General features: G+C 39.7%; 3 protein-coding genes across 4 annotated transcripts; 1 reads left to right on the forward strand and 2 right to left on the reverse strand.

The window, feature by feature from the left end:
* Positions 1–9,122: 9,122 nt before the first annotated feature.
* On the reverse strand, positions 9,123–11,763 carry LOC144632358 (uncharacterized; the record flags this gene model as incomplete). The annotated part of the gene is made up of 3 exons (XM_078490986.1): positions 9,123–10,255; positions 10,844–11,417; positions 11,465–11,763. Coding segments are annotated over 3 exons (963 nt in total), but the record flags the coding sequence as incomplete, so codon positions are not given.
* Positions 11,764–15,360: 3,597 nt separating this feature from the next.
* Positions 15,361–19,027, forward strand: LOC144633785 (uncharacterized). Its single transcript, XM_078492659.1, has 3 exons — positions 15,361–15,568; positions 17,211–17,953; positions 18,832–19,027. The coding sequence occupies exons 1-3, from the start codon at positions 15,490–15,492 to the stop codon at positions 19,006–19,008; spliced, it is 999 nt and encodes a 332-aa protein (XP_078348785.1). The 5' UTR covers positions 15,361–15,489; the 3' UTR covers positions 19,009–19,027.
* A 413-nt stretch (positions 19,028–19,440) lies between these two features.
* On the reverse strand, positions 19,441–27,011 carry LOC144633771 (uncharacterized). Of its 2 annotated transcripts, none has more exons than XM_078492638.1 (8): positions 26,884–27,011; positions 23,820–24,445; positions 23,355–23,531; positions 22,277–22,411; positions 21,418–21,567; positions 21,199–21,330; positions 20,514–20,804; positions 19,441–19,632 (listed from the first exon to the last, which is right to left on the reverse strand). In XM_078492638.1, the coding sequence occupies exons 1-8, from the start codon at positions 26,927–26,929 to the stop codon at positions 19,573–19,575; spliced, it is 1,617 nt and encodes a 538-aa protein (XP_078348764.1). In that variant the 5' UTR covers positions 26,930–27,011; the 3' UTR covers positions 19,441–19,572. The 2 variants fall into 2 exon arrangements, with proteins under 2 accessions (XP_078348764.1, XP_078348763.1); XM_078492637.1 differs by having other exon boundaries at positions 20,508–20,804.
* Between the last annotated feature and the right edge of the window lie 660 nt (positions 27,012–27,671).

The raw sequence follows: 27,671 nt of genomic DNA on the forward strand, positions 1-27,671 counted from the left end.
AAGATAATGAGTTACTTGTGTCAGAAATGCAAAAAAAAACTGGGGTCACCGACTTCGTTTCAGAGAGAAAGCGTGTGAAAAACTACCCTGATTTTGAAAAATTGGCCCTCGTAATTCAGCATGGTTTACTACAGGGTTTATAGTTAAAAATATCGAAGATGAGTAAACGGAGGCTGATGATCTTTGTCACATTTTGTGGAAGTGCATCTGTTGCTAGTTCCTAGCTTTGCCATCTTTTTAGTAAAACTTAACCCTGGAAAACGCATTTGAAACTGTCGTACGGCAAAAAGGAAAGCTCAAAAAGTGGAATTCAAACCGTCAGTGTGACAAAACAATCACACTTCTACTCGATAGATCGATTTATTTCATTTTCTCGCAAAACGTAGATATTAATTAACAAAAGTGATCCGTTAAAAAAAAGTAGGGGTCACCGACCATTAAAGAGAGCAAATTGCAACCGAAGCTAGCTGAACGGCACCTCGCCCTATATGTTCTTAGAAGTTCAATGTATGGCGTAGCATGGTGTTGGTTGGTTAGAGCGCCCAACCGGTATCTGGGAGGCCATGGGTTCGATTCCCGTCGGGGACTCAGATTTTTTCTTTGTCCCACGCTCGTGTCATGTTGAATAATTTCTTCCCTTTTTAACTCCGAGCTTGAAATTTACCATCTTTATTATTTACTACACATATGATGATTTCGACATTGCTGATCCTAGCAGTATGCAGGACGCATGTCACATATCAACCTAGTAAATGGCCTAAGCTCACAACGAGTCTCTCGTAGCTCATGATCAGTTGGTTAGAGCGCCCAACCGGTATCTGGGAGGCCATGGATTCGATTCCCGTCGGGGACTCACATTTTTTCTTTGTCCCACGCTCGTGTCATGTTGAATAATTTCTTCCCTATTTATCACCGAGCTTGAAATTTACCATCTTTATTATTTATTAAGAAACATGGTGGAACAAAGGATCAGCTGCTCATAAAAAAGACTGGAAGCCGTTTGGTGTGTTAATGAACTTTAATGGTGTTTGACAGAAAATGCATCCTGAAGCACTCTTACATACGAGGCCTAAAACTATACATGCGCATGCGTGGCTTCACTACGGCGCCTAACCTCAACTAAGAGAAACCATAGCTACATTAAGATACAAAAGAATTGCTATATACATGTGTAACGTCAGTTGAACCACGATCACCTTAAATATGTTATGTACTGCAGCAAACTCGCTACGAAAATACAAAAGGCAGCGAATAACTACAGCGTGAATCAATACAGCAAGACTTTTTCATGGAATACTATTGTTTCGCGAGAGAAAAACAACCTACCTTATAACATGAAATTTTCGCGACACGTTAATTTCGCGAATTTTGCGAATTTCGCGATTCTAAAAAAAAAAGCGAAATTAAAGTGACGCCAACAATAAATGTCGCGAACATAACATGACGCGAAAATTGAGTGTCTCACATTATGTCAAGAATTCAAGAAAAAATAAGTTCGGTACCACTGCAGGAAGGAATTTTCAATGTAAATGGATGTTGACTCACGAACAATAACTCACGCACGTACAAACATGTCCTACTTGTAAACATTGTGAGAACTGCTCTGTTGTTGCTATTGCCGAGATTTAGTCCCGCTCTTGCGTTTTTGTTAATTTGACGTTATTGTTCCTTTGAAGAAGTCGTTTTATTTTAATCAAGGGCATGTTAAGTAATATTGCCAAGGAAATGTAAATTGTGTCTTACTCAAAAACGCGAAAATAAAGTGATTCAAAGTACAAAATTTTCGCAAAATCGCGACATTTAAGTGTCGCGAAATACGCGCACCTCAAAATCACGAAATTAACGTGTCGCGAAAATTTCATGTAACAAGGTACTATGAAATTAATACAAGCAACTCTCTCTAAGAGAACACGACGATAGACAGACACCTCCCTAAGGCGCATGCACACGGTTAGCTGGTTGGTTCTAACGGAATTTCACTTGTTTGTCCATAACGGAACTATCCGTTAAGGTGGACATCTCTCTAAGGCAGACACGGTTAGCTGGCTGGTCCTGGCCAAATTTCACTCTAAGCCGGACAGCTGAAGGTAGTTGGTCCGAGGGTGTCTGCTTTAGAGAGAGTTGACAGTAAACGCAAACTCCAGCGATAATTACCCTTGTGGCTTGACCTTTGGAGCATCTGATTGGGCGCGGCACATTAAAGTTGCCAATTTCAGATTTGGGTAGCAGCACTCGTTAATAAGAAGAGTGGTGCAATTGGCGGATGTAGAGGTAGGGGTCCCTCCTTATTTAGACAGGGTCATGACCCCCCCCCCCCGCTAAAATTTTTATGCGTGTAAGCAAACACAAAGGGCCTTCCCCTTAGTTCAAGTGCTCGATCCGTCACTGGGTATTAATATGGTACTAACCAAACAAAATAGATAAAGCCTCAGCTGTGAAAGGCAGTAAATTGCTGTTTCGGCCTTTATGTATTTTTGCAAACGTATTTAACTTGAGCCTAGTCCATGCTACTAAGATAATACAATGCTATAACTAATAGTAACATCTCTTTCCAACTCAAGTGAGGTAGTGACTATTAGCGGTTGCATCTTCCAAGATTGGATTCTCTCCAATGTTATATGGGACATTTCTTGCTTCGTGGTCAGTCTTCTTTCTACGCCAGCGCTGGGAAATATAATTGTAGAATTGTTTAATCACAACGAAATATTACATTACCGTGAAGTGATCAAAGTGTGTTTTTCGTTTATAGTCGGAAATAGGATAAATCTATTTACCATTCTAGTACCAGAAAAAGGGTATGCTATGTGCTCTGGAATCGTTTCTAGTATTATAAACTGTTTTATTAATAATCCGACCACAAGTCACCATCAAATCGGGAGTACTCCTTCGGTTCATATTCGACAATTTAAAAATCTAAATGCTAAATAGTCTGAGCTTGGCTTGCTTAGAAAGTGCTAATCAAGGCAGGACCGAGAGCTGTAAAACGGCATAAAAAAGACCCTGGCGCCCAGGATTAACGAGTTGAGATGAGACACAAACAGCCAATAACGAGCCTGTCAGGCAAAAAGATGATTTCAGAGTTGTTTCTCTTTATGATGAGTGAACGTTATTATAAGTAAACAACTAAGATTTGTTAGTTGAGTAAAACTGGTCTACTTTGATACTTTAAAAAAATTTAATTATAGCTCACGTTCTGATTGGTTAATTTAGCGTCTACTATTTGCCCATGGGTGCACGCTGACGTATGCATCAACCGGAGCGTGCGCGCTGATCTGTTGCGACATGGCACAAGAAAGTGCCACTACTTCACGAGTTTTTTACTTGTTTTCTCGATTTTCCTGTGAATTTAAAAAACCAAAACATAAGAAAAACCATTTCTCCATAATGCTGAAATACGTTGAGGTATAATGCAAGTTTGAAATGATTCAAAACTTTGTTTTTTTTTATTCTTTTAGGTTTTCGTCAGCGTTTACGCGAGCACTACACGCAATTGTTCAAATAAGCACTTTTACCTCCCAGAAACTTTAATAAATCTCCAAAACTTTGTGCTATAAAACAAATGGTGAACGTCACAGCGTGCACTATTGAGTTACAGATACACTTGGGAGGTTTGCTTAGCACTCAAGAAGCTAGAGTCGCCCTCGGCTATCGCCTCTTACGCATCGTTCGTGCTTAGCAACCTACCGCGTGCACCTGTAACTCAACAGTGCACGCTGTGACGTTTACCATTTGTTAAATAAATTTTATAAAATTCCACAATGGCAGGCCTTATTGTTCCATGAAAATACTACACCTTGAGAACGTACCTTTCTTATGACAACCGCGGCAATGATCATAACCAGAAAAGCCACACATGCAACGACTATTACTGCTATCGCCCAAGCAGGCAGGGAGTCTTTCTTCTTGCCCCCTTTTTTACCATCAACTTGAGAATTGCCTTCCATTCCTTTTGCAAAGCCTTCGGTACTTGACTCGGTACTTGACTGTGCCCCTGTTGGCGACTTGGTACTTGACTGTGCCCCTGTTGGCCACTCGGTACTTGAAAGTGGCTCTGTTGGTGACTCGGTACTTGCCTGTCCCCATGTTGGCGACTCGGTACTTGAAAGAGGCTCTGTTGGCGACTCGGTACTTGACTGTGTCCCTGTTGGCGACTCGGTACTTGACTGTGCCCCTGTTGGCGACTCGGTACTTGAAAGAGGCTCTGTTGGCGACTCGGTACTTGACTGTGCCCCTGTTGGCGACTCGGTACTTGAAAGAGGCTCTGTTAGCGACTCGGTACTTGACTGTGCCCCTGTTGGCGACTCGGTACTTGAAAGAGGCTCTGTTAGCAACTCGGTACTTGACTGTGCCCCTGTTGGCGACTCGGTACTTGAAAGAGGCTCTGTTAGCAACTCGGTACTTGACTGTGCCCCTGTTGGCGACTCGGTACTTGAAAGAGGCTCTGTTGGCGACTCGGTACTTGAAAGAGGCTCTGTTGGCGACTCGGTACTTGAAAGAGGCTCTGTTAGCGACTCGGTACTTGACTGTGCCCCTGTTGGCGACTTGGTACTTGAAAGAGGCTCTGTTAGCGACTCGGTACTTGACTGTGCCCCTGTTGGCGACTCGGTACTTGAAAGAGGCTCTGTTAGCAATTCGGTACTTGACTGTGCCCCTGTTGGCGACTCGGTACTTGAAAGAGGCTCTGTTAGCAATTCGGTACTTGACTGTGCCCCTGTTGGCGACTCGGTACTTGAAAGAGGCTCTGTTGGCGACTCGGTACTTGAAAGAGGCTCTGTTAGCGACTCGGTACTTGACTGTGCCCCTGTTGGCGACTTGGTACTTGAAAGAGGCTCTGTTAGCGACTCGGTACTTGACTGTGCCCCTGTTGGCGACTCGGTACTTGAAAGAGGCTCTGTTAGCAATTCGGTACTTGACTGTGCCCCTGTTGGCGACTCGGTACTTGAAAGAGGCTCTGTTAGCAATTCGGTACTTGACTGTGCCCCTGTTGGCGACTCGGTACTTGAAAGAGGCTCTGTTAGCAATTCGGTATTTGACTGTGCCCCTGTTGGCGACTCGGTACTTGAAAGAGGCTCTGTTGGCGACTCGGTACTTGAAAGAGGCTCTGTTGGCGACTCGGTACTTGAAAGAGGCTCTGTTAGCAACTCGGTACTTAAAAGAGGCTCTGTTAGCAACTCGGTACTTGACTGTGCCCCTGTTGGCGACTCGGTACTTGAAAGAGGCTCTGTTGGCGACTCGGTACTTGAAAGAGGCTCTGTTGGCGACTCGGTACTTAACTGTGCCCCTGTTGGCGACTCGGTACTTGAAATTAATTGCTCTGTGGCTGTCTGTGTTCCTGTTACAGGTAGTACACACGCAGATCTTAAGATTAAATTTAAAATTGGGGTTAACCCTGCGATTGACTAACATTCCACACAAGGGGGAGCACTGGAAGTAGAAATAACCCTAATCGTTTCATGCTACGGAAACCGGGATAAGCTCCGGCGTGATGGGCCCACTAGAACTCGAACGCAGAGGTTGATTATAAAACTACGTTATCTTTAACTCCAATACAGAAACCCATAAGGGTTGAAACGTGTAACGTGCGCGCACAGCGTTTGAATATTCATTTTGCTAAGTACCATATTTGGAAACACGAAGAATTTGGTCGCGAATGCCTTATACACGTAATGGCACACGCAACATAATTTTTGGTTTTGCGGTAAGTTGCTTGAATTTCGACCTAAACGCCATAAATTTCTTACAGAAACTAAAAAAAAACATAAAGTGTATTGAAGCGAAGTTATCCGGATTACTTCAAGAAGATGAAACATGAGAATTTAATCAAATTTAACTTAATTCAACCCAGCTTGTTCAAAAACAAGATTACGCCATCGAGCGTGAGCTAGCGCGCGCTGTGAATTTAATCCAAATGTTGCAATTTTGATTGGTTAAATGTTTCTCGTGATTTTCCAAATATGGTACTTAGTGCAAAACGAATGTGCAAACGCTTTGTACAATGCGAATCATAGGGAGTTACACGTTTTAACTCTTATGGGTTTCTGTCCAATACTAAAAATGTGTTAAGAGAGCAGATTTAGGGACGAAAATTATTCAGGTCGTGTGCGGTATATGTGATTAACTTTCGAGAACAATATGGCATGCTGTCTTTGTAATTTTTGATAGCACAAGCAGCTCAAACCCACAAAAAGCTGTAAAATTTGTCGAAAATGATTTGTTCGTTTAGTTTTTAGAGGGATATTTGGGTTTATCTTTTTCTTGTTTTGTGGCCAAAGAATTGAAACGATCAATAAATTCATGAAGTAAAATTTGGAAGGCTTTTTTCATATCTCGTATCTCGCTGAATGTTGTGACAAGTAAGGACTCGCGATTATGGCTTCTGCTTTTACTGTTTATTTGTTGTCGTTTTCGGCAGAAAATTAAGCGTTTCGCAGCTAATTATTACAGAACGAAACTAAGCCTAGCAATTTTTAAAAAGGATTTTGAAATCTAAATTTGTTGCTATTTACTAAATGAAACAAAACTAAAGAACGGTCAAGTAATTATTTTTTGGTAGAAACAACTAAGGGGCAGTGAAGCTTACTCAAACCAATCCAAGCTAGGGTATACTTATGGTAAAATTGGTACTCACCAAACATATAGAAGAAGCTCAGAAGTATTCCGATCCAAAAAAAATTCAATGTTGCACCCATGCTTCGGCCGTTCGTAAATACTTCTTCTTTTAGTTTGCAAAGTGAAGTGAGCTCACACTGCGTAGCTCTTTTACTGAATGCAAATCTCCTATGCGCTAACTGCTACTATAAAGGCAAAATTTTAATAACCCGCAAAGATGAATTTCAATGTATACTGCTGCTGTGATCGATTATTTTTCACTGTTTGCATTTTTCTGTAAAACCAAGTGCCACAATGCCACAAAAATTCACATGACGCATCCCAACATACGTTTTTACAAACTGTAAAATAAGGTTTTGCTCTTAGTAAAAACTTAACGAGGGGCAATTTTCTGGAGATGGAGCAAAAAATGGCCTAGTTGTTTGCGCCTTGGACGTTTATCTAAAAGAAACTTAACGCAAGATTTTTGAGTCCAATAAGTGGAAACAGTTGCTAGGAAGATATTTTTTAATTTGGCATTATCCTTTGTTCTATTTGTCCAAAAGAACAAAACAAATCAGGTCTTTTTAAAGAATGAACTTTAATTGCAACGATGTCGCGGGGCGATGGACACAGGAATATCTTCGTTTTAAGGGCTCCATGTCGGCTTCTTTCTCCTTTTCAGCACTCACCTTTTACATTGCATGGCAAATTATTGCTACTTTTCTTTTGCGAGGAAAAAATACACGAAACATTTACGGCCTTGAGACACATAAAACGTCTTAGCATGAAATTATTTTCAACAATTTTTACGCGTGTCGAATCTGCTACTTAGCAATTTGAAAATCCCCGATGTGGGCTCTACGTAGATTTCCTGCAGTCTATGACGAACGATTTTTCATGCATCATTATGACTGTTCACAAGTTGCTCGGCAACTTTTTGGCAACTTTCTACATTCTAAGCAAATTTTATCCATTCTGAGAGATGACAGCGTCTTGTAGTGTTTAAATTAGTGTTATCATATTCGGAAGATTTCAGATGGCTTATATCCGGGAGGGGGGCTTATAATCGGTGGTTTTTGTTTTTGTTTCCAGGTAGATGGGCCTATAACCGGGAGGGCTTATAAGTGGGGGGGGGGGCTTATAACCGGAATTTTACGGTATAAACATTACTTTCGTCAGCAAACGTGACGTCATCGTTATCTATATCACTCTAGTTCACATTAAACGGTAGTTGTAATTAGAGACAAATCAAGTGACTTAGCAACTCCTTTTGCGGCAAAATTGCATCAGAAAATGGTTAGAAATCTTACTTTTGCAATAAAGCATATTTAAACTAGAGGCCAAATGACAGAAAAGAGCACTTTTTTCGAAAAGAAATAACTTCGTGGAAATTTTTTGAGCAACTTAAGCGAATTTTTGAGCAACGTTTTGAGAAATGCCGAGCAACTTGTAGACCGACTTATGTTATGTTAATAACTTGCCTAAGAACATTAGAGAGACAAATGACCTGAACCTTTTTAAAAAGAGAATTTTTAAACATATTATAAATTTGTAAATGCCCCTTTAACTGTAATGTATATAATTTTAATTGCGAATTTTTTATTTCAACTATACCCCCTTTTTTTCTGATTTTTTTTTTTTTTTTTTTTTTCTTTTTTCTTCTTTATTGTAAATATTTTTATCTTTTATCTTTTTAATTTCTGTATGGCGGAAGAGCCCCCAAGGGGGAGCTATGCAATAAAGTATGTATGTATGTATGTATGTACTCCAATATCGTTACGCCATACTCTAGTTTAGGGACATACACACACACACCACAATCCACCACTTTGCTCCACCGAAGGGTTAACGCGCAAAACGTCAGCTTTTCAAAGCTCGCTTCGGTGGTTAGTTTATTTTTATCAACTTCCAGTTTATTATCAACCCCGGGGTGGGGGGGGGGGGTACTCCCATATGTGTGCTATATAGGTATGTGCCGCGGGATAGGGTATGGTTTTTGAGGTTCTTGGTCCTTAAATAGGGTATCATTTTTGCTCGTTTTCGCAATGTGTTCCCAGTGTGATCCTTAGATAGGGTACCTAAATTCTATCAGCTAAAATAAATGCCCAGCTAAACGAAAAAAAGGTAACTTTAATTAAACTGAACTTTCTGTTCAAGTATGAGTAAAGCGGTTTGATAACGATTTGTGTTTTGCCGTGCGCGGTAAGCCGTTATCTGGGTCGTCACGGAACGTTTCTCCTCCCCTTAAATAGGGTGTATTTTTTGTTTTCATTTTTCGGTTTCTTTATCCTTAAATAGGGTCAGGGTTTAAGAACCTTCGCGGCACACCCCTATCCGAAATTTATGGGAGTCCCCCCGTTATCAACTAAGTGCTTCACTTGCCCAACGACGCAGCCAACAGTTTCCTTAAAAAGTAATAACTTTTATTGACTTTCTTGTCAGTGACATTGATACGCAATAACGTTGTAGTGCAGTTGCAATTTGTCTTTTTTATTTCATGAGGAAATATAAACGTGCATAGACTAAAAAGAGGAAAAAACTGGAATCTGTTTGGTGTGTTTATGAACTTTAATGGTGTTCGACAGATGCATCCTGAAGCACTTTTACATACGGGGTCTTCATTCCGACCCCAGTGCTTAGGCTTCGACATCATCATGACGTACGAAATTTGAACCGCATGTTCAAATTTCCGCGAAAACAGATTGACCAATAAAAAGCGTTTTCATTGTTGCAACCGAAAATCAACTTCAGAGCAGGTTCGGTTTCAGGGTCCCAAGAGCTCTCTTCCCCGGCGCACGTGCACGAAAGAGCCCTGGAGTTGAGAATGAACTTGCAACTAAGAAAAGCCATAGCTACATCACCCAGATACAGAGAATAGCTATATACATGTGTAATGTCAATTAAAAAACGATCACCATGGATATGTTATGTACTGCAGCAAACTCACTACGATAATACAAAAACCAGCGCATAACAAAAGTTTGAATCAAAACAGCGTGATTATTAGAATTTTACATGGAATACTATTGTGTCGCGAGAAAAAACCAACCTACTATGAAATGGAATACAGTCAACTCTCTCTACGAGAACACTATGGTAAGGCAGACACCTCCCTTAGGCGGACATGGTTGGCTGGCTAGTGGTGGCCAAATTTTTCTTGTTTGTCTGTAACTGAACTCTCTTAGACACCTCTCTAAGCCGGACAGCTAAAGTTGGTCCGAGGATGTCCGCTTTAGAGAAAGTTGCCTGTAAACGCAAACTCTAGCGATAATTACACTTATGGTTTGACCTTTGGACCATCTGATTGGGCGTGGCACACTTATGTTGTAAAAGTCCAATTTCAGATTTGCACAAAACGTAAGTTGCTGCCCCCTCCCCTCCCTCGGGGACAAAAAAGGTAATGCCTAAACTGTAAAAGCCAAGAAATGGCTGTTTCTGCCTTTATGTATTTTTACAAACGTATTAAACTAAACTGATGCGGTTTCGATGTTGAGCCTAGTCCATGCTACTAGGATAATACAATGCTATAGCTAAGTGTAACATCTCTTTCCAACTCAAGTGAGGCAGTGGCTATTTAAGCGGTTGCTTCTTCCAAGATTGGATTCTCTCCAATGTTACATGGGATGTTTCCTACTTCACGGTCAGTCTTCTTTCCACGCCAGCGCTGGGAAATTCAATTGTAAAAATTAATTGTTTAATTACAACGAAACATTACATTACCAAGAGATCAATGTGTGTTTTCTCGTTTATAGTCGGAAATAGGGTAAAGACAATTACCATTTTTGTACCAAAAATAGGGTTTGTTATGTGCTCTGGAATCGTTTCTAGTCTTACAGAGATGCTGTTTCATTAATTATCGGGCCACAAGTCAAGACTTTTGGGAGTACTCCTTGGGTTCATTTTCGACAATTTAAAAAACTTAATGCTGATTCGTGAGCTTGGCTTGCTGAGGAAGTGCTAATAAAGGCAGGACCGAGAACTGTAAAACGGCATAAAAAAGACCCTGGCGCCCAGGATTAACGAGTTGAGATAAGGCACAAACAGCCAATGACATTCTAACGAACCTGGCAGGCAAAAAAGATGATTTTAGACTCATTTTTTTTTCATAATTAGTTAGCTTTATTATAAGTAAACAACTTAGATTGCTTAGTTGAGTATAACGGGTCTACTTTAATACTTTTAATAATAAAAATAAGATTAAAAATGGCAGCGCCGCATTGTTCCATGAAAACGCTACACCATGAGGACGTACCTTTCTTATGACAACTGCGGCAATGACCAAGACCAGGAAAGCCACACAAGCAACGACTATTACTGCTATCGCCCAAGCAGGCAGGGAGTCTTTCTTCTTTTCCTCCTTGCCCCCTTCTTTATCATCAACTTGAAAATTGCTCTCCATTCCTTTTGAAAAGCCTGCGTTTTCTGTTTCGGGTAGTTCTGGTTTTTCATCGGTTCCGGTGCTTGACTGAGTTCCTGACGTTGACCACCCTGTGCTTGACTGAGTTCCTGATGTTGACCATCCTGTGCTTGACTGAGTTCCTGATGTTGACCATCCTGTGCTTGACTGAGTTCCTGATGTTGACCATCCTGTGCTTGACTGAGTTCCTGATGTTGACCATCCTGTGCTTGACTGAGTTCCTGTGGTTGATTGTGCCCCTGCTGTCGATCCTGCGGTTGAATGTGACCCTGTTGGTGACCATCCTGTGGTTGATTGTGTCCCTGCTGTCGATCCTGCGGTTGAATGTGACCCTGTTGGTGACCCTGTGGTTGATTGTGCCCCTGCTGTCGATCCTGTGGTTGAATGTGACCCTGTTGGCATCTGAGCCCTGTTGTTGATTTTGCCCCTGCTGTCGATCCTGCGGTTGAATGTGACCCTGTTGGCTGACGGCCTGTGGTTGATTGTGTCCCTGCTGTCGATCCTGTGGTTGAATGTGACCCTGTTGGTGACCCTGTTGTTGATTTTGCCCCTGCTGTCGATCCTGCGGTTGAATGTGACCCTGTTGGTGACCCTGTTGTTGATTGTGCCCCTGCTGTCGATCCTGCGGTTGAATGTGACCCTGTTGTCGACCCTGTGATTGAATGTGCTTCAGTAGGAGACTCAGTGGTTGATTTTACCCCTGCTGTCTTCCTGCGGTTGAATGTGACCCTGTTGGTGCCCTGTTGTTGTTTCCCCCCTGCGGTTGAATGTGACCCTGTTGTCGAGCCTGTGGTTGAATGTGCTTCAGTAGGAGACTCAGTGGTTGATTTTACCCCTGCTGTCGATCCTGCGGTTGAATGTGACCCTGTTGGTGACCCTGTTGGTAACCCTGGGTTGATTGTGCCTCTGCTGTCGATCCTGCAGTGGAATGTGCCCCTGTTGGCGACCCTGTGCTTGACTGTGCCCCTGTTGGCGGCTCGGTACTTGACTGTGCCTCTGTTGGCGACCCTGTGGTCGGCTGTGCCCCTGTTGGTGACCCTGTGGTTGAATTTACTTCGGTTGGCAACCCTGTGGTTGTATTTGCCCCGTTGGCGACCCTGTGGTCGGTTGTGCCCCTGTTGACGATCCAGTGGTTGGCCGTGTTCCTCGTGTTGTCCCCCCTGTGCTTGACGATGGCCACCTCGTACTTAAAGTTGCGGCTGTTGATTGCACTGTTCCTGTTGCAGGTATATACACACAAAAGGGATAAAGAAAAGATGTTCAAAGGAATAGTTCTGTTTATTTTTGCTAATTATGAGCTGTAAAATTCGACAGAGCAAGAGTCTCTTGTTGGTAACATCAAGGCCACATAACAAACAAGGAGTATGAAACTATACGTGAAAAAAAAATTGGGCGATGATATTCAATTGGATCCAAATGCAATGCGTTTTAATCTTCTCCAATTCCCCCAATTCTCAAATTCTTGGCTTTTTTGTGTTTCTTTTGAGTTCTTTTACAGCTTAAGACGCTTTATTGTGATATTTCAGTAAGTTCAATGACCATCTGAAATAACCTGTGATTGTGACGCTTAAAAAAATCCACATTCTACAGAACAAACCAAAGTGATTTTCTTCCAAAGTTTCTTCGAGTTTCATTTTTTGCATAACATCTTGTTTGAGTAAACAGCTTCAAAAGCTGTCAATCATCGAAAATTTTGCAGAAAACTTGTAAAACTAGTGTATAGCTGTCTTGAAATTCAGAATTTTTTTATTTTGAGTGGAGTGAATTTCAGTGTCATCAGATTAAATTTAAAGAAATGCTGGTGTAACTTTCTTAAACCAACAGTTTTCATTCTATGATCGAATCAATTCGGGGATATTTTGCAAGCCATAAATTATAACTCGGTTAACCTTGTGTATATAGAAAGTTAGCACTGTTTTGTCAACAACTTAAACAAAATTTTGCTTAGATGGATAAGAAAAACATTTTACAGCTAAAACTTCACAGCTTTTCCCATCTGTTATCAACTTACGCAAAAGAGTTTCTAAGTTTGAAATTCTGTTTCTATTTTGTGCCAAATTTCAAACACTTACAACATTTTCGTCTCTGATGTCAAGTGTTGTTTATCGTTTAAGTATCGCTGGTGCCATCTCAATTCTTTTGCGAATTATCAAGTTTCTTTCGTCAAAACGAAATGAGCTAATTGTAAAGTTGTAATAAAACTAAAATAATATCTTTCAAAACCAATGCTCACCAAAGGAAAATACGCTCATCGCCAGCATCCCGGACCAGAGAATAACCAAAGCTGTAGCCATGCTTAGCCAAGATTTAAATATTCTCTTCTCTAACTTTGCACTTTGTAAAAAATTCCTCAATCAGTAACACATAAAGTGAACTCAAATTGAATGGCTTTTTTCGGGTGTAAGGTGGACCCTTTGAACGCTAATTGTCATCACCCGCAAAGAAGAAAATAGTTTTGTTGCCATGGGGATGAGTAATTGTTCATTGACCTCGAGGTTCAATGTAGAAGACAACCGAAAAGAGGTAACAATAAACTGAGAATAAACAATGATAGTTTTGAATGAGGAAAACTGACATGGCATGTAATTGAGAAACGTTAAAAAATTGTGGCAAACATTTTTAAGTTGTGTCATCTGCGACATAGCTCCCTTAATTTCGAGAACGTTTTACCATCTTGTACGCCTAATTGGTTTCTAGAACGACCCGTGCTGTTAATTATGTTCACTGACTTCCTTTTTGTTTATGTCGTCCAAAATGAAAACAAATGTTTTTATGACAAGCTGCATGTTATAAAGTTAGAACGCTGTTTATTCAAACAATGGGTTCGTATTGGTTTCATAACTGGTTTTAGTTTTTTTTTAAAAAATAGTCTTCTTGATTTTCACAAATGTCCGAAACGTTAACTTCACCATATGTTTTTTTTTTCTTGAGCGTAAAATTATCTGCCGTTTTCGAGTTCCCTGTCATGTGGGTTGGTTAATGAAAGATTCCCACTGTGCCATTATTATGTTTAGGTAAAGCAAGCTAAGTGTTATGATGGGATATGTTATTCACATGCATGTAATTACGTTTTGTGATAAAAATATATCACTTTTTTATCTGCAAGTCTGTTTTCCGCCGACCTCAGGACTACGGACTGCTAGGCTTGAATCGATTTTGGGTTTTGCTTTTTATTAAATAAGTTTTTCAAATGTGCAAATTTTCGTTGCAAACTTTGAATCTTTTTAGTCAAATTTAGTTGCGTTCTAATTTTAATTTTGCAGCTATTAGCATATGTAATCGCATGGCCCGACGGAGGGCAATTAAAAATTTGCCCGAGCCAATCATGATCAGCCAATCAGGATCAAGTAATCAGCCCTCTGATTACTAAAAGTGCCCTGTGTTTAAGAGAAAATACCTTCTGTCTCAGCCAATCAACATTCAGTACAGTTTGCCCCGTTTGTGACAAAATTTTGTGATGATGATAGTTCACAGTTGAAGAACAGTTTAATATGTTGACACGCTAGTAAAAGATGTATGAAACTCAAATATAACAATATCTCTAGGTCCAAAACGAATCAAGTAGAAACCCTTACAGACCAGCTATACTAAAAATTATCAAATGTTAAATTTCCTGTTTAGTTTAGTTGGTAAGGAGACACGGTTGTTATTCATTAAAAAGCGCATAACATCATCGGCTGCATTTGACATCTGCGCTATTTAAATGCAATATCATTGCACTGGAGGCTATACTAAGCCCTTAATGCGACACTTGCCTCAAGCCAGGAATTTACATTCTCCTTGCCGTTATGTACTGTTTTGAAGAACACAGCAGAACAGTATCTATAATTTTTTGTATTCTCGGAATTGAATTGGGACTTGCTTAGCCTAGGAAGAAGCATTCTCAATTAATTTCAAAAGATATAACATTCTCGTTCCTATGGCTCTTTCCCTTCTCTTAGACGACGGGAGTTTGGCACGAAAAACGAAGGCCAAGGCCCCATCGGGTTAAGAGAAGCGAAGAAGGCCATGGGAACGAGAATGAAGATAAAAATAACATTCAAATCCCAGGCCCTGCAAGAATAATCACGAGAACAAAAACATCCACCTCCCTACCACCCTTACGTTTCTGTTTATATTTGGCTTGTCGTGTTAATTTCGCTTCGATGCGGCCTTTAAAGGGTAAAAAGGAAACAAATAACTAAGACAGTCGAAAGCTCGAACAATTTCAAACTTTTTTGCCGAAAACGCTGTTTTGTCTTCATGAAAATGAAGCCATTAAACGTCTGTGTAAGATGCTTAGAAACAATGCTTCAAAACAAAAATATTCATTTAATCTGATTAGTCTTTCAAAAAAACATCTGCTGGCTTAATGTATTTTGGAATAACAAGCTCTAATGATTCCCGTGAAGAAAAACATGTTTTTAAGTTAGCCAGCTGCAGGTGAATTCTTAACGATCTGCCAACCGAAAAATTTGAGACATTTTTTCATAGGAGACATCATGTTTTCCTCACGAATGTCACCGCACATCGTAAGCTTGGTTATTATGGCAGCACTGGCCGTTACAGTATGGACACTTGGTGAGTTTTGCATTTTTGCGAGTTTTTTTTTTTCATGAAAACACACGCTACATGTCGTAAATGAACTCAAAACATTCTCCTTGAATTAGTTACTGACTGTACTCCAAGATTTTATATATACAACTTTGTTCTCTCAAGCAGCCTTTATCGCTTTGTAAACATCTATGGATGAACGTAAAATTTTCAGTGATATACCTAAACATCGCAAAAGCCGAAAAAGGCCAAAATTTACACAAAAAAGTGTCAGTTTTGACCTGACACATTTAATTGTCTGTGCGAAATGTCGGTAAATATTCACCAATTAAAGAAGAGGTGGCTTCAGAAATTTTAGCAAAAATTGTAAAACCTTGCAACAAGTTTAAAGTTGTCAAGTTAGCTAAACGTTCGACTCAAACTGTTTATGGTAAAACAAAATTAATTACTTGCAGTTACAATATAGCTGACTTCAAGAATAGAACTTTCAAGAAAACGACCTGAAAGGCGATCATATGTTAATTACTTAAGTAATCCTTTATTAAATACTTTATTCTTATTGCAACGACTAGAAATGTTTATGGAAGGTGATCTATACTTAGGATTGATCTTAAACTTTTCGGAGCTATTTTCCTTTTCATTGTTTAGTCTGTTTCTAACTAAGTCATTCCTCCCGTTCATCGTTTTTGATACCATCTTTCTACGATCTGTCTCGGGTTTAGAAATTATGAAGAAAATGCATCGTCAGTGCGTTTTAATGCAGCTGTCTTCAATGACAATAATAATAACTTGATGATGGGAAAGCTTTCAACTGAGTTCGTGACTCATTCATCCTGCAGCCTTCTGATTCGCTTATATGACGTGAGAAATTCCTGAAAACATAACGGTTAGATTTAAGTTCATTTAACTGAGATAAAAAAAAACGCAGCACGTTTTTGCTCAACGTTCTTAATAATCGATGATTTGAAACGACAATGTCTACCTTATTTCAATCACGAATAAAAGGCGTTATTGCTTAGCTAAGAAAATCACTCGAAAATGCATTGAAAATGTTACATGTAACAGGTTGAATAGTACATTCACAAGGCGTTGTTATTTCACTTCGACTACGAAAATTCATTCATCAAATTCATCTTTATTATGTAAATTTCAAAACCATAGAGTGGTTTGAATAAAAAAATTTCCTAATTAATTAGCATGATAAAAAGAAAATGTAAAGGTTGTTTTTTTTTTTAATATTCCAATTTTCCCTCATCTGTATTTCCTATCATGTGTATTATTTGGCTTTCTTTGCCTCAACTTTTTTATATAAAGGTGTTTGCATATAAAAGAATTCTGCCACTACAAAATTAAACGGAACACAATTTTAAAGGATCAATTTGAGTACCAGTGAGACGAGCTTAAAAATTCATGAGAAGGCTTAATTTGTTCGGTATTATTGCAAAAGTCAAGTTGCAGGTTGTGATAACAAGACTTCTTTCCAAACGAAAAATTTAATTTTTTGACAAAAATTTCTTACAAGACAACAATTGCTATACAAAAAGTGTCAGGATTTTAGAAAAAATTGTATGTTGAACATGCGACAATATAAAACAATTCTTTTTTTATATCTTTCTTCTTTCTTTCTTTCTATCTTCCTTTATTTATTTTGCTTCCCCAAATCTTGCAGATAAAGTCGTTTTTGAAGTGGAGGTTAAACGTAATAACACATCGATCGAATGGGACAAAAAGCTATCAGACAAGAGAAGCCAGGAGTTTAAAGAAATGTCACTGGCTGTAAGAAATCAGTTGAGAAAGGATCTTGATGAACTACAAGGTATAAGTGAAATTAAAGTAAAAAAATTCATGAAGATGGATGGAAACACATCTCAGACATTTTGCGAGTTTGAATGCAAAGTGAATCCTAAGCACGTTAGAAAAGAAGACATCGAAAATGCCCTCAACATGACCATCGACATCGGTGCCGCTGTAGAGATAACGTACACTCAGATAAGTATGAGTTTGAGTCTTTCAAGCTTGGCGTGGATTGAAGCTTACAATGATCACAACAGCTCAGAATACAAAAACCTGACGGCCGCAATTGGAGCTGCTCTTTCAGAAGTATATCAAGACACGGAAGACGTTGTGGGTTTTGAGATTGTCTCGGTCTCTGAAGCGCCAGATGATTCGCTCGTGGTGGAGTACATTGTTCTTGTGGATCCAGACTCAGATTTGAAGAAAAACGACCTGGAAGAAACAATCAAGGAATTCACCAATAATGGCAGCTTTGGGAAATTGTTAACTGGTGTAAAGAAACAGCAGCAGCCGCAAACCGAAAGTGAGGATGATAATGAGGAGGATAAGCCCCTAGTCGGACTGGTCGTGTTTGCAGCGGTGATAATGTGTTTGGTGATTTTAACCTTCCTTGTTGTGGTGAGTAGATTCATGTGAAGTGCAATATCTGATACACGTTAAGTTTGTTCGGTACTAATAAACTATTTTTTTGAATTTCCGTTTTATTCGCCACTTAAAAAGAAGAAAAAGCAAATAAAAGATGAACAATGATGGTATTATGACATTGAAAAATATAACAAGAACAGTTGCGGCGAGAAACCCTACAACGCATCACACGGCGTCTTTATTTGTGATAAGATCAGCTCGTTTAATGAGAGTATAGCATTTCATTTAGATGTTAGGTTCTTAAGAAATAGGATGAATATGAGATTAAATAAGGGCTTTTAAATAATTCTACGTGCCTTTGTGGACTTTAATAAACTCCAGCACTTGCCGTAAAGGTTTTTGTTTTTTTTTTTTTTTATAAAAATTTTTTTTTTAAAAAAAATTTTAAATTTTTTTTTTTTGTCCATTCGTAACCTCTCTAATGTCCATACGTAAGTCAACTGACAACTGTACGTGTACTTGCAACTAGATTTTGTCGATTGTGTATTTGCTAATAGGTAGGTAAAATCTGTGTTCAAGCTTAACTTATATATAGTGGTCCATCGGGCCGGCAGATATCTCTGGTGTAGTATCTTTAATATCTCTAAGTAGTATTTCCTTCCCCCTGGATAAGAATGCCAGTCCATCGCAGGGGCACCCCAACATTTAACTCGCCGGTACCTGATTATATACGTTTCCCTGGGTAAAGATAAGCATCGTGAGCATCTTGAGCGTTAAAGGGCTTGCCCAAGAACACAGCGAAATGCCTGGCCAGGGTCGAACCTGAATCAACGATCCGGTGTCCAACGCACTAACCACCTCGCCTCCCACACAAAGTAGACTAATGTGTAATCTCTTGGTTGTCTTGACAGATTGTTCGTCAGAACTGGAAGTACATCAAAGAGCACTCACCCGAGGCACGTTTTGAATCATACCAGAGCCGAGAAGGTGATGGCATCGAGACTGTTACCGTGACAGAGCAGTCTAACACTGTCCCGGCTATAACCGTGGAAAGCGTTGTTTTGGAATTATGTGAAAGACCAGTATAGTATCACATTTGTAACGAACGAGCTTCTTTTCTGTTTAATGACAATCCAAACCCATTTTAAACTAGATGAATTTTCTTTCGGATTCCTCTTTTTTTTGCTTGTAAGTAGAAATGACGTTTTTCTTGTATTTTATTGCAACAGCAGCTGATACAAATTGTCAATTTTTAGTGCATTTCCGCTTCTGCACATGTATATTTATATAAATAATGTGTTAATTTAATTTTGAATTATATTCGCCTCACAATTGCAATTTCTGGGCATTAAAAAAGGCTTGCAGTAACGTTCTTTATTTCTATGTGGCTCAACTAATAGGGCTTAACAATGTTTATATAATTAGCACTATCGGCCCTTTGTACTTAACGACTAATAAAAAAAAATATAGTAAAATAATAATAAATGCAACGAATCAATTAAAAAATAATAAAAAAGACTAAAATAAGTGCTATTGCCCATCAAATGTTTGAGAAAAAATTCTTCTTTCTTCAATCTTGTCAGCGTGTGTCTACTCTCTACCACCTTTTCTGAAGATCGTTACCATAGACTGTAGAAGCCCACGCAACTCAGTCATTGCTCATCTCCCTTCTGCTCTACTGAAGGTTGGCGAAATGGATTCACAGTAAATCTCTGAAAAAGATGCAAAATATACATATCAGTACTGTCAACCATTTTAAAAGTCTCGATGGTAAGGTAAAGGTAAAGTCTGTGTCCGAGCAACGTGGCCCATACAGCCGGAGCTTATCCCGGTTTTCGTAGCATTAAGTATTGCTACTCCCGCCTGGATGGGATGCTAGTCCATCGCACGGTTACCCCCAGGAGTAAATTCGCCGGTATCCATTTATACACCTGGGTGGAGAGAGGCACTGTGAGAGTTAAGTGTCTTGCCCAAGAACACATCACAGCGCCCCAGCCAGGGCTCTAACCCGGGCCGTTTGACTCGAAGTCGAGCGCGCTAACCATTAGGCCACCGCGCCTCCCACAAGTCTCGAAGGTATGAGCAGTCATGTTTTGTTACATTTTTAGCAGTTGAGGGAAGTTGCTTATACATTACATAATGGAAGATTTTCCAATATCAGGAAATGCGTCGCACATATTTAAAGCTTTAAAGCTTTGGAGAATGTTATTCACTTTATTTTATTTTTTTTTTTATTTTTTTTTTTCATTGTGGCTTACCTGTAAACTAGCTGGTGCGTTCCCGCAGATTTTGCTAACCATATCTGCGGGACGCATCGAAACCATAGCTAAGTGTAATGAACACATTAAACATTGTATTGTACTGTATTGTATTATTAAGGCTTTTTCCTTTTCTTTTACTGAGACATATATATCCTTTTATGCGTGCTTGGGTTTTCCCTGTTTGTCATGACAATCCCAACCCAGGATTTTTTTGTACATTTTTTTGCCATACATTCTTTGAATATTATTTCTGAGAATTAAGTGGCACATTTAAGCAATATCATCTAGCTGATTATTTTCTCTTTGGGAATAATGAGAAAACTAACCCTTACAACGCCTCCCAGTGGTCGAATCTCCTCTTCTCGCTTTTCACGCTCTGCTAAAGTATCAGGTTTTGGCGATGAAGGATTATGGAACGAGATGTGCTTTAATTTCTTTGGTTCTTTTCTTGTTTCTTGACGCCTTTTATCCTGTGCTTGCTCTTCGTCGTTTGTGTCAGCTCCTTTTTCAAACGCTTGAACTTTAGGAAGTATCATTGCTTTATTCTTTGTTTCATTCACCTGGTTCTCGGGTTGATCACGACTAGAAATTTCTTCATCTTGTTTGTCCTTTGGAAGTTGATCCTTAAAAACGAAATTATTATAGCCAGATATTGTATATGTAATTTACGCCGAGCTATACTGTCCTCAAAATCGAATTACTAATCATCATCTATCTAATAACTACGTAAAAACTTTGGAGCAACTTGCGCTAGACTATTAAATATAGCCCCCTCCCCCTCTTTGAGAAAAAGAGATAATAGTCGTAGTCACTTTTGCTACGTAAATCACAGATAAGTGCTTGTCCGATTAGTCACTAGCTTGGAAAACAGACTGAACTATTATTACAACGTTACAACGAATGTCTTTTACTCCGTCGTCCATCTACGGTCCTACCTTTCTCGGCCTCGCCCTCCTGAGTGAGGGCAATTTAAGCCCTTCTACTCGCTACCTCAACTAATGTTTCGTTGTTACATACCTTCTGTTTTTCCGCTCGGGCTGGCAGCATTTTGTTCTCGTGTGATGGTTCAGTGAAGGAGACCTTAGGTTTTGAATGTACATCGTTTCTTGGCATAATGTCATCCTTTGGGACAGGAGGGTTTAAACTTTCCTGAAAAAAAGTCAGTTATACAAATTGGTACAAATAGTATCAGTTTTTAAAAAAGCGTAGCAATTATAGAAAATACAAAGTACTAACCTCTAGTGTGGAACGGTTTGAAGTGGAAGATGTTAGCACAGACCCGGGGTGAAGCTCGCCTTTCTTGTTTTTATTGTTTAAATGTGCATCTTTAATTTCTTGATTTTCTTTAGTAGTGTCTTGAGCTTGTATTGATCTTAAAGGCTGAAACTAGATAACATAAAATCTTTTAACCTAAGTGGTGTCACGCTGCTTAGCAGAAAATTAAATGTCCGGGACCATTGCCGTGTAAAAGGAGCGGGGATGCTCGTCGTCTCGTTAAGGGATGTTAATTTCGAATTTTTTGGTCACACGTAGGTTGTTTTGGGGAAAACACCAATAATTTTAGCCGTCAAGGTAACGTTTAGGGTTGTACACGAAGAAATATACAAATATAAACTCTGTTTTTAGTATTTCGGTTTCTTTTAGGGATCAAAAAAGCTTGAGCCACGCCCAGGTTGGTCTCTTGGGGTTCTTTTTAAACTTTCCGACAAGCATCCGTGCCCCTTTTATATGGGAGTCCCCCACCACCCGGAAGAAAATGAACTCCCCATTGATACCGTCACGCATTAACACTACGGAAAAGCGTTGTGTGACAGCCCGAGTAACGACTGTGGAAGTGACTAATTGTCGAACAGCCGTATAACACTCGTCCCTAGAGTCAAGTGTTTCTGCATGCTCTTCAACTTACAGATTGGATTCTATGCATGTCTGAAGTAAAAAAGCTTAAGCGTGAAATGCGCGGACAAGTTGTAAGGACACTGTAAGTTTCTATGTTTGTAATTGGCCAAATCCTTCACTACTGCTACGTAGTAGTATTTCTTCATTTTGAAAATATTTCATCAATACTTATTTGCACTCGGTTAATTTCACTCCTGACCTGCGTCTCGTCATAATCTCCCAGTGTATCTCTGCTTCTGTTATGTCGTTGTCCAGAATTTCTTAACAGATCGGCAAGCCTCTCCACTGACCTTGAGGTTCCGATGGAAAATGTCTGACTTTGGAACCTCCGGCCCTAGAGGAATTAAACATACAACAACGTAACAATGAAAACCCCGAAGGTGTTATACTTAGATCGTATGGGACTAGAAACCTTCACCTTACTGACACAATTCTAGGTCTTGAACGGTCTGTCGCAAAAACCATCAGGGTGAATAAATGTCGAATTCCAGTTTAGTTTGATTTACTTACTAATAAGTTAACTTATATAAAGATTTCTGGGCTTGTTCCCCGTAGCAGTAAACAAGGGAAATAAATCTTAGCCTGGCTTTTTAACTTGGATTAACGTCAATTGGCTCTTGAACAACCGAGCCTGTACACCGGTGCGAGGAGGGAATATAGTTAATTTAAAAGTCCCGTTTCAGGAGTGAATTAATTTGTCATTTCAGAGAGGCAGCATGGCCTAGTTGTTAGGGCACGGAACTTGTTATCCGGAGTTCCTGGGTTCAAATATTCCTACATGCCACGGGCCAGATGGATTTGTGTTTGATCGTCCCTAATTCAACTCCTTCACGCTTTGTATATAGCCAACTGGTCAGCCTCCCGCCAGTTGAGGTTTTTACCCAGCTCCTGTTTACTTTAATATTGTTTAACCAATATTTGTTTTGCTTATATATTCAACGGCCACAATGTAAACTACTGAGACAACAGTAATTTTGTTTAACATATAAAGTTAATTTTGTTTTTATTCGGACATGCATAGAGCAATTGCCGTAAAACCAAAACAAAAGTAATCACTCTGGCGAATCACAAAGAGCACAGGCAATCCAGTTAACCAATCAAAACTCGAAGCCAACACGAAGCGCGGGAAAACGTGTGCGAGCGAGTCACGATTGGTTTTGTTTTTACTCCTGATTGGCTGAGAAAGTGGCGCGGACTTTTTCAACCAATCGCTAAGCGTGGTAAAGCAAAGCCAAAGCAAACGCAATTTACTTTCGTCACTCAAGTGAAATCCAAACCTGTACTCCGTGTTCGTTGTGTATAAACGTTGACAGTTCATCAGTAGATGACGCTGCTATGATAGAGAGCGCCTCTCTTGTCTCTACTTGCCGCCTCTGTAGCTGGAGACGTTGCTGACGTTCTTCAGTGTTACGTCTTTCTCGAGTTAAAGCTTTCTTCAACAGTCTATTTCTCATCTGCAATTTTCAAATTATTGTTATTGGGGATTTGCTACAAATATAAACGAATGAAATAAGACGATTTTTTTACCAAAACTAACGAGTCCCTCTCCCTTTAAATTCATTGAGGGCAATTTAGCCCATTTGCAAATAGAGTTTAAAGGTATTATTGACTCAAATAACCAATCTACCAATAGAGCGTTTTCATATCATGACGTCACGGCAGCCATATTGGTGTTCCAAAACAAGGGAACGGCGGCCATAATACAATACCGAACGAATGTTTTCAAGGGTCTGGATACATACCAGCAGACCAAGAATGAAGATAAGAAGAATAAAAACAATCAGCAAGCCACCGATAGAAATTATCTTCCATAGTTCAATCATAAGTGGAGCTTCGGTTCCCTCTGTTGGGTCTTGGGTCGGCTGTGATTCCATAACTATATTCCCCAGCGAAAAATTCGCCAGTGAACCAGAGGACGAGATTTCTGACATAATCCTTTGCAGTCCTTCATTGCTGAGCTCTGAATTTCCTTTCACGAAGACAGCAAAGTCTGTAATAACGCTTCCCTTGTTAAACCACTGAACCACGCACACAATAAAGTCAGAAATTTTATTTTCTAAAGCGTTGTTCAATACTGTCTCAAGAGATGACTTAAGAGAGTTGTATTCAGGGCTTTTTACGTTGGAGTATTGAGACTTCCAGGGAATGTTTGTGATAGTAAATCTGCCTTTAAATTCGCGCGGCCTTGTGACGACAACATCTCTGTTGTCTAAGTCGCCAGCTCTCGTGTTTTGTGTGGGTGACACAGATGATGACGATGATGATGACGATGATGGTGATGGTGTTATCGTCATTATTGTATGTTGAGATGTTGCTGAAGGTGCAATAGAGCTTTCATTTTCACTGCTTTGTGATACGATCGACAAAACTGGGAAACAAGAAAGAAAAAATGTCAAAAAGCTGCTTAAAACGGGCACGAAATGTTTCGCGAAATTCAACTGAATGTCTGTGTCGCAATTCATTCGGTTACCTACTGAAGAAGGTTGAGTTATCTTTCCCCCGATTCAAAATGAGACGTGATAAAAAAATTACTGACTTCCAAATGTTATAATCTTACCTAGTTGATTTTTTATAACATGCGCTAGGAGAGTCATATGGGGTGGGGGGTGGGGAGGTGATGCGGCCCCGAGTCACTCTGCTTGTGCCCGTGCTCGCACGCCATCTGTCATCCTGCGGCGAGACCCCCGGGCGGGTGGCGACGAGGGGGGGGAGGGGGGGGGGGCGGCCGGGGGCGCTGCGGAGTGGGGGGCGAGGCGCAGCGAGGCGGGGAGAGAGGCGGGCGGGGCGCGCGCGGTTACCTCGACGCCTCCGAACCACGCACGACACGGGACACGCGGCGACAAGAGCTATTTTGAAAAAATAACTCAAAAATCGATCTCATTTTTGCCTCAGTCTTTGGTTTCGTCTCTTTAGAGCCCAAATAGCCAGTTTTGAATGAGGGGCAGGCAATAAAGCGTTTGTACAGGCATCGAGGAAATTATTTCCGTAAAATTGATTATTTTATGAATTCAATACTGATTTCAATCATTTTATAATTTCAATACGGATAAATGAGTAAGTCAAATTTATGAGATCAGTTCAGACAAGTTCACGGACGTTCTTGGAAGAACGCGGTGCTTTTCTTGGCTTTACGGTACATTTGCGAAGGACGAGAACGATTATTCCTCGTACAAGGAAAAAGAAGAACTGATTTTACCTAGTCGAATTGGTTTGAGATGTCAATAATACGGCTGAACTGGGAATTCAAAAATCTTATTGACATGTGCTATTCATGGGCTCTTCTTTTGAACTTTTTAATTTCTTTCCTTCGAAGTTTTTTCCCTGGAGTGTCTGTTCACAGGCTGTTATACAGTGCCAAAAGCCATATTTTTAGTAGTCAGATAGAGGAATTTTGATGTAAAATCTTGAAAATAGGACTCGTGTATGAATTCCCGAGAGCCGTTCATTTATTAATATGCATGCAAGCGAGAATTTACAAAAACATTAACGTATAACGCGAAGTTTGCGCGACCGAAGGAAACGTCATTAGCAACAATGACGTTAATATAGTAGCTACTTTCAAATATTTTAAAACAAAAAGTACTTCAGAACACGGCCCCGTTTTCGTCAAGTTTTTACCCACATTCTCAAAAAGGCGTTTTTTACAAGGATATCTAATTAAATAAATCTGTTTTTCACGCGGTAACAGCGTGATTTTAACCCCTTTAAGTCCTTTACACCTGCAAACGGTTCTCAGCCGAAACAAAAAGAAACATTATTTTGACATTTGCATTGTTAAGACCAAAATCCAAAACAAAAGTCAATATCAAAGGCCACCTTTATGTTATGTACATTGGTGAAATGGACGGACTTGTGATTCTGGCATTTATTGAAATAATTTAAGGGACGGAGTTTTTAATTTTCAACTCCTGTTTTCGATTTTCACCTGCAAGCAATTCCTCCAAACAACAACTTATCAATGCTATTCTTATGCATATTATTTGCTCAAGATATTTTGTTTTAGACCTTGAATTGCCTAAACAGGATAAGATAAAAACAAATCGCACAACTGAGGCATAACTTGACTAGCAAGTCCCTTCAAGTCATGAGTTCAAACTAGGATATTTGTTTCACAAAGCAAAAAGATATTCTCCAACAAAAAAACCTTGCCTAACCATAGTTCACATTGTTTACAAGTGGCATAACTTTTAAAGTTGAGTAGTGCAAGTACTTAATATAGATAGTAATAAATAAAATAGTAAATGCAAACGTTTAAGCAATGCTGAATTTCGAGCGTGACTCTTGATGTGATAAACATAAAACACAAAGAACCTTGAAAAGAAAGATGTATTGTGTTAAAATAACGACGATCGACTGCCCTCATTTATGTTAAAAAAGTTATCTGGAGAAATACGAAAATTGTCCGCGCTGTTATTTTTCTCCCTCTTTATCGCTCCGGGTTGGCAATATCCGACTAACTAGTGCGTACTTATTTTTATCCAGCCTCCTATAAAATAACAAGTGATATCTTGCAGGGACGAAGAAAAGTGATTGCTTCCCGCCCTCCGAGGCGACAGATTTTGAATCCGAAAATTTCGCTTTGTGATGCTGGAAATTCCGTTTTTTTCTCTGAAAACTCAGGCAATTATGACGAGGTTCTAAGAAATCCTAAATGATGCTTTCTGTTCCTCGGAATTCATTATCGTGAGTTAACAGAACCCATCACAGCAGGGAAACAATTTCGAGTGTCGTGAGATTTATCAGTAAAATTGCTTAAAAAATTGAAATTAAATAGTATTCCACATTCCAACTTGTGATACTACCTACCTCCGATTAACAGAAATAACTGCCAATACACTCGGAGTCTCATCATCGCAAGCTGTCACCGTTTTGCTAAAAGTCGACGCAACTATTTAGCCACTAACATTGTATTCAACAGCCAAAGAATCACTGCGAGCAGCTCGGTTTTAGTTTTCTCCGGGCCCGGGGTGTGCTCAAAGAAAGAATTAAAATTTCATAAGGGTCGGTGCCCTGTGAACAAACTATAGTGTCTACAAGGCCACCTTCAAAACAAAAACAAAACAGCAGACGACTTTGTTGTTCAGAAAAACGTTATTTGGGGGGCTTATTTTTGTGGAATGGGAGAAATTTAAATTTACATCTGCCTCGCTTGGTGAGTTAGCAGCCGGTGCCTTAACTAAAAAATTTGCTGTTGAATGTCTTGTTTTGTTGTTCAAACGTTTGTCTTAGCTCCATCTGGCCAGTAAGGACAGTTTTCCTGAACCGATCATACCTTTTCGTTTATGAGCGAACCTAGCCCGCGGTGTTGCCAAACCTGTCACTCCGTGTCGCAGGCTAGTGTGACCAAGATTAAGGAGCTGTAAGTCGCGGAAAAAAACATTTTGAAAAAATTGGCAAAGTTTTTCAAATTTGTCGTTCGAAATTTGTCTTAATCTTTTTCAGTCAAAACAAGAGAAAAAAAATAAATATTTCTTGCTTATTTTCGCGTTTTTATGATATTGCTCCTTTAAGAAAATACTACTACCATGTGAGGAATTACAGGCATAGTGCTGGGCAATTTTTTAATTAATTGATAAAATCACAGAAGCATAATG

Source organism: Oculina patagonica, chromosome 12 (genome assembly GCF_052425735.1).
Source record: "Oculina patagonica isolate OP01 chromosome 12, crgOcupat, whole genome shotgun sequence".
Classification (NCBI taxonomy): Eukaryota; Metazoa; Cnidaria; class Anthozoa; order Scleractinia; family Oculinidae; genus Oculina; species Oculina patagonica.

What these genes read in the sequence shown, in the direction of transcription:
- LOC144633771 (XM_078492637.1), bottom strand. Translation starts at nt 26,929, where the DNA reads ATGATGAGACTCCGAGTGTATTGGCAGTTATTTCTGTTAATCGGAG. An exon ending in TCTTCATTCTTGGTCTGCTG is followed by an intron (nt 23,532 to 23,819) that starts GTATGTATCCAG and finishes TGAAAATTGCAG; the next exon opens with ATGAGAAATAGACTGTTGAA. An exon ending in CACTGGGAGGCGTTGTAAGG is followed by an intron (nt 19,633 to 20,507) that starts GTTAGTTTTCTC and finishes CATCTTTTTCAG; the next exon opens with AGATTTACTGTGAATCCATT.
- LOC144633785 (XM_078492659.1), top strand. Translation starts at nt 15,490, where the DNA reads ATGTTTTCCTCACGAATGTCACCGCACATCGTAAGCTTGGTTATTATG. An exon ending in CGTTACAGTATGGACACTTG is followed by an intron (nt 15,569 to 17,210) that starts GTGAGTTTTGCA and finishes CAAATCTTGCAG; the next exon opens with ATAAAGTCGTTTTTGAAGTG. An exon ending in TTTTAACCTTCCTTGTTGTG is followed by an intron (nt 17,954 to 18,831) that starts GTGAGTAGATTC and finishes TTGTCTTGACAG; the next exon opens with ATTGTTCGTCAGAACTGGAA.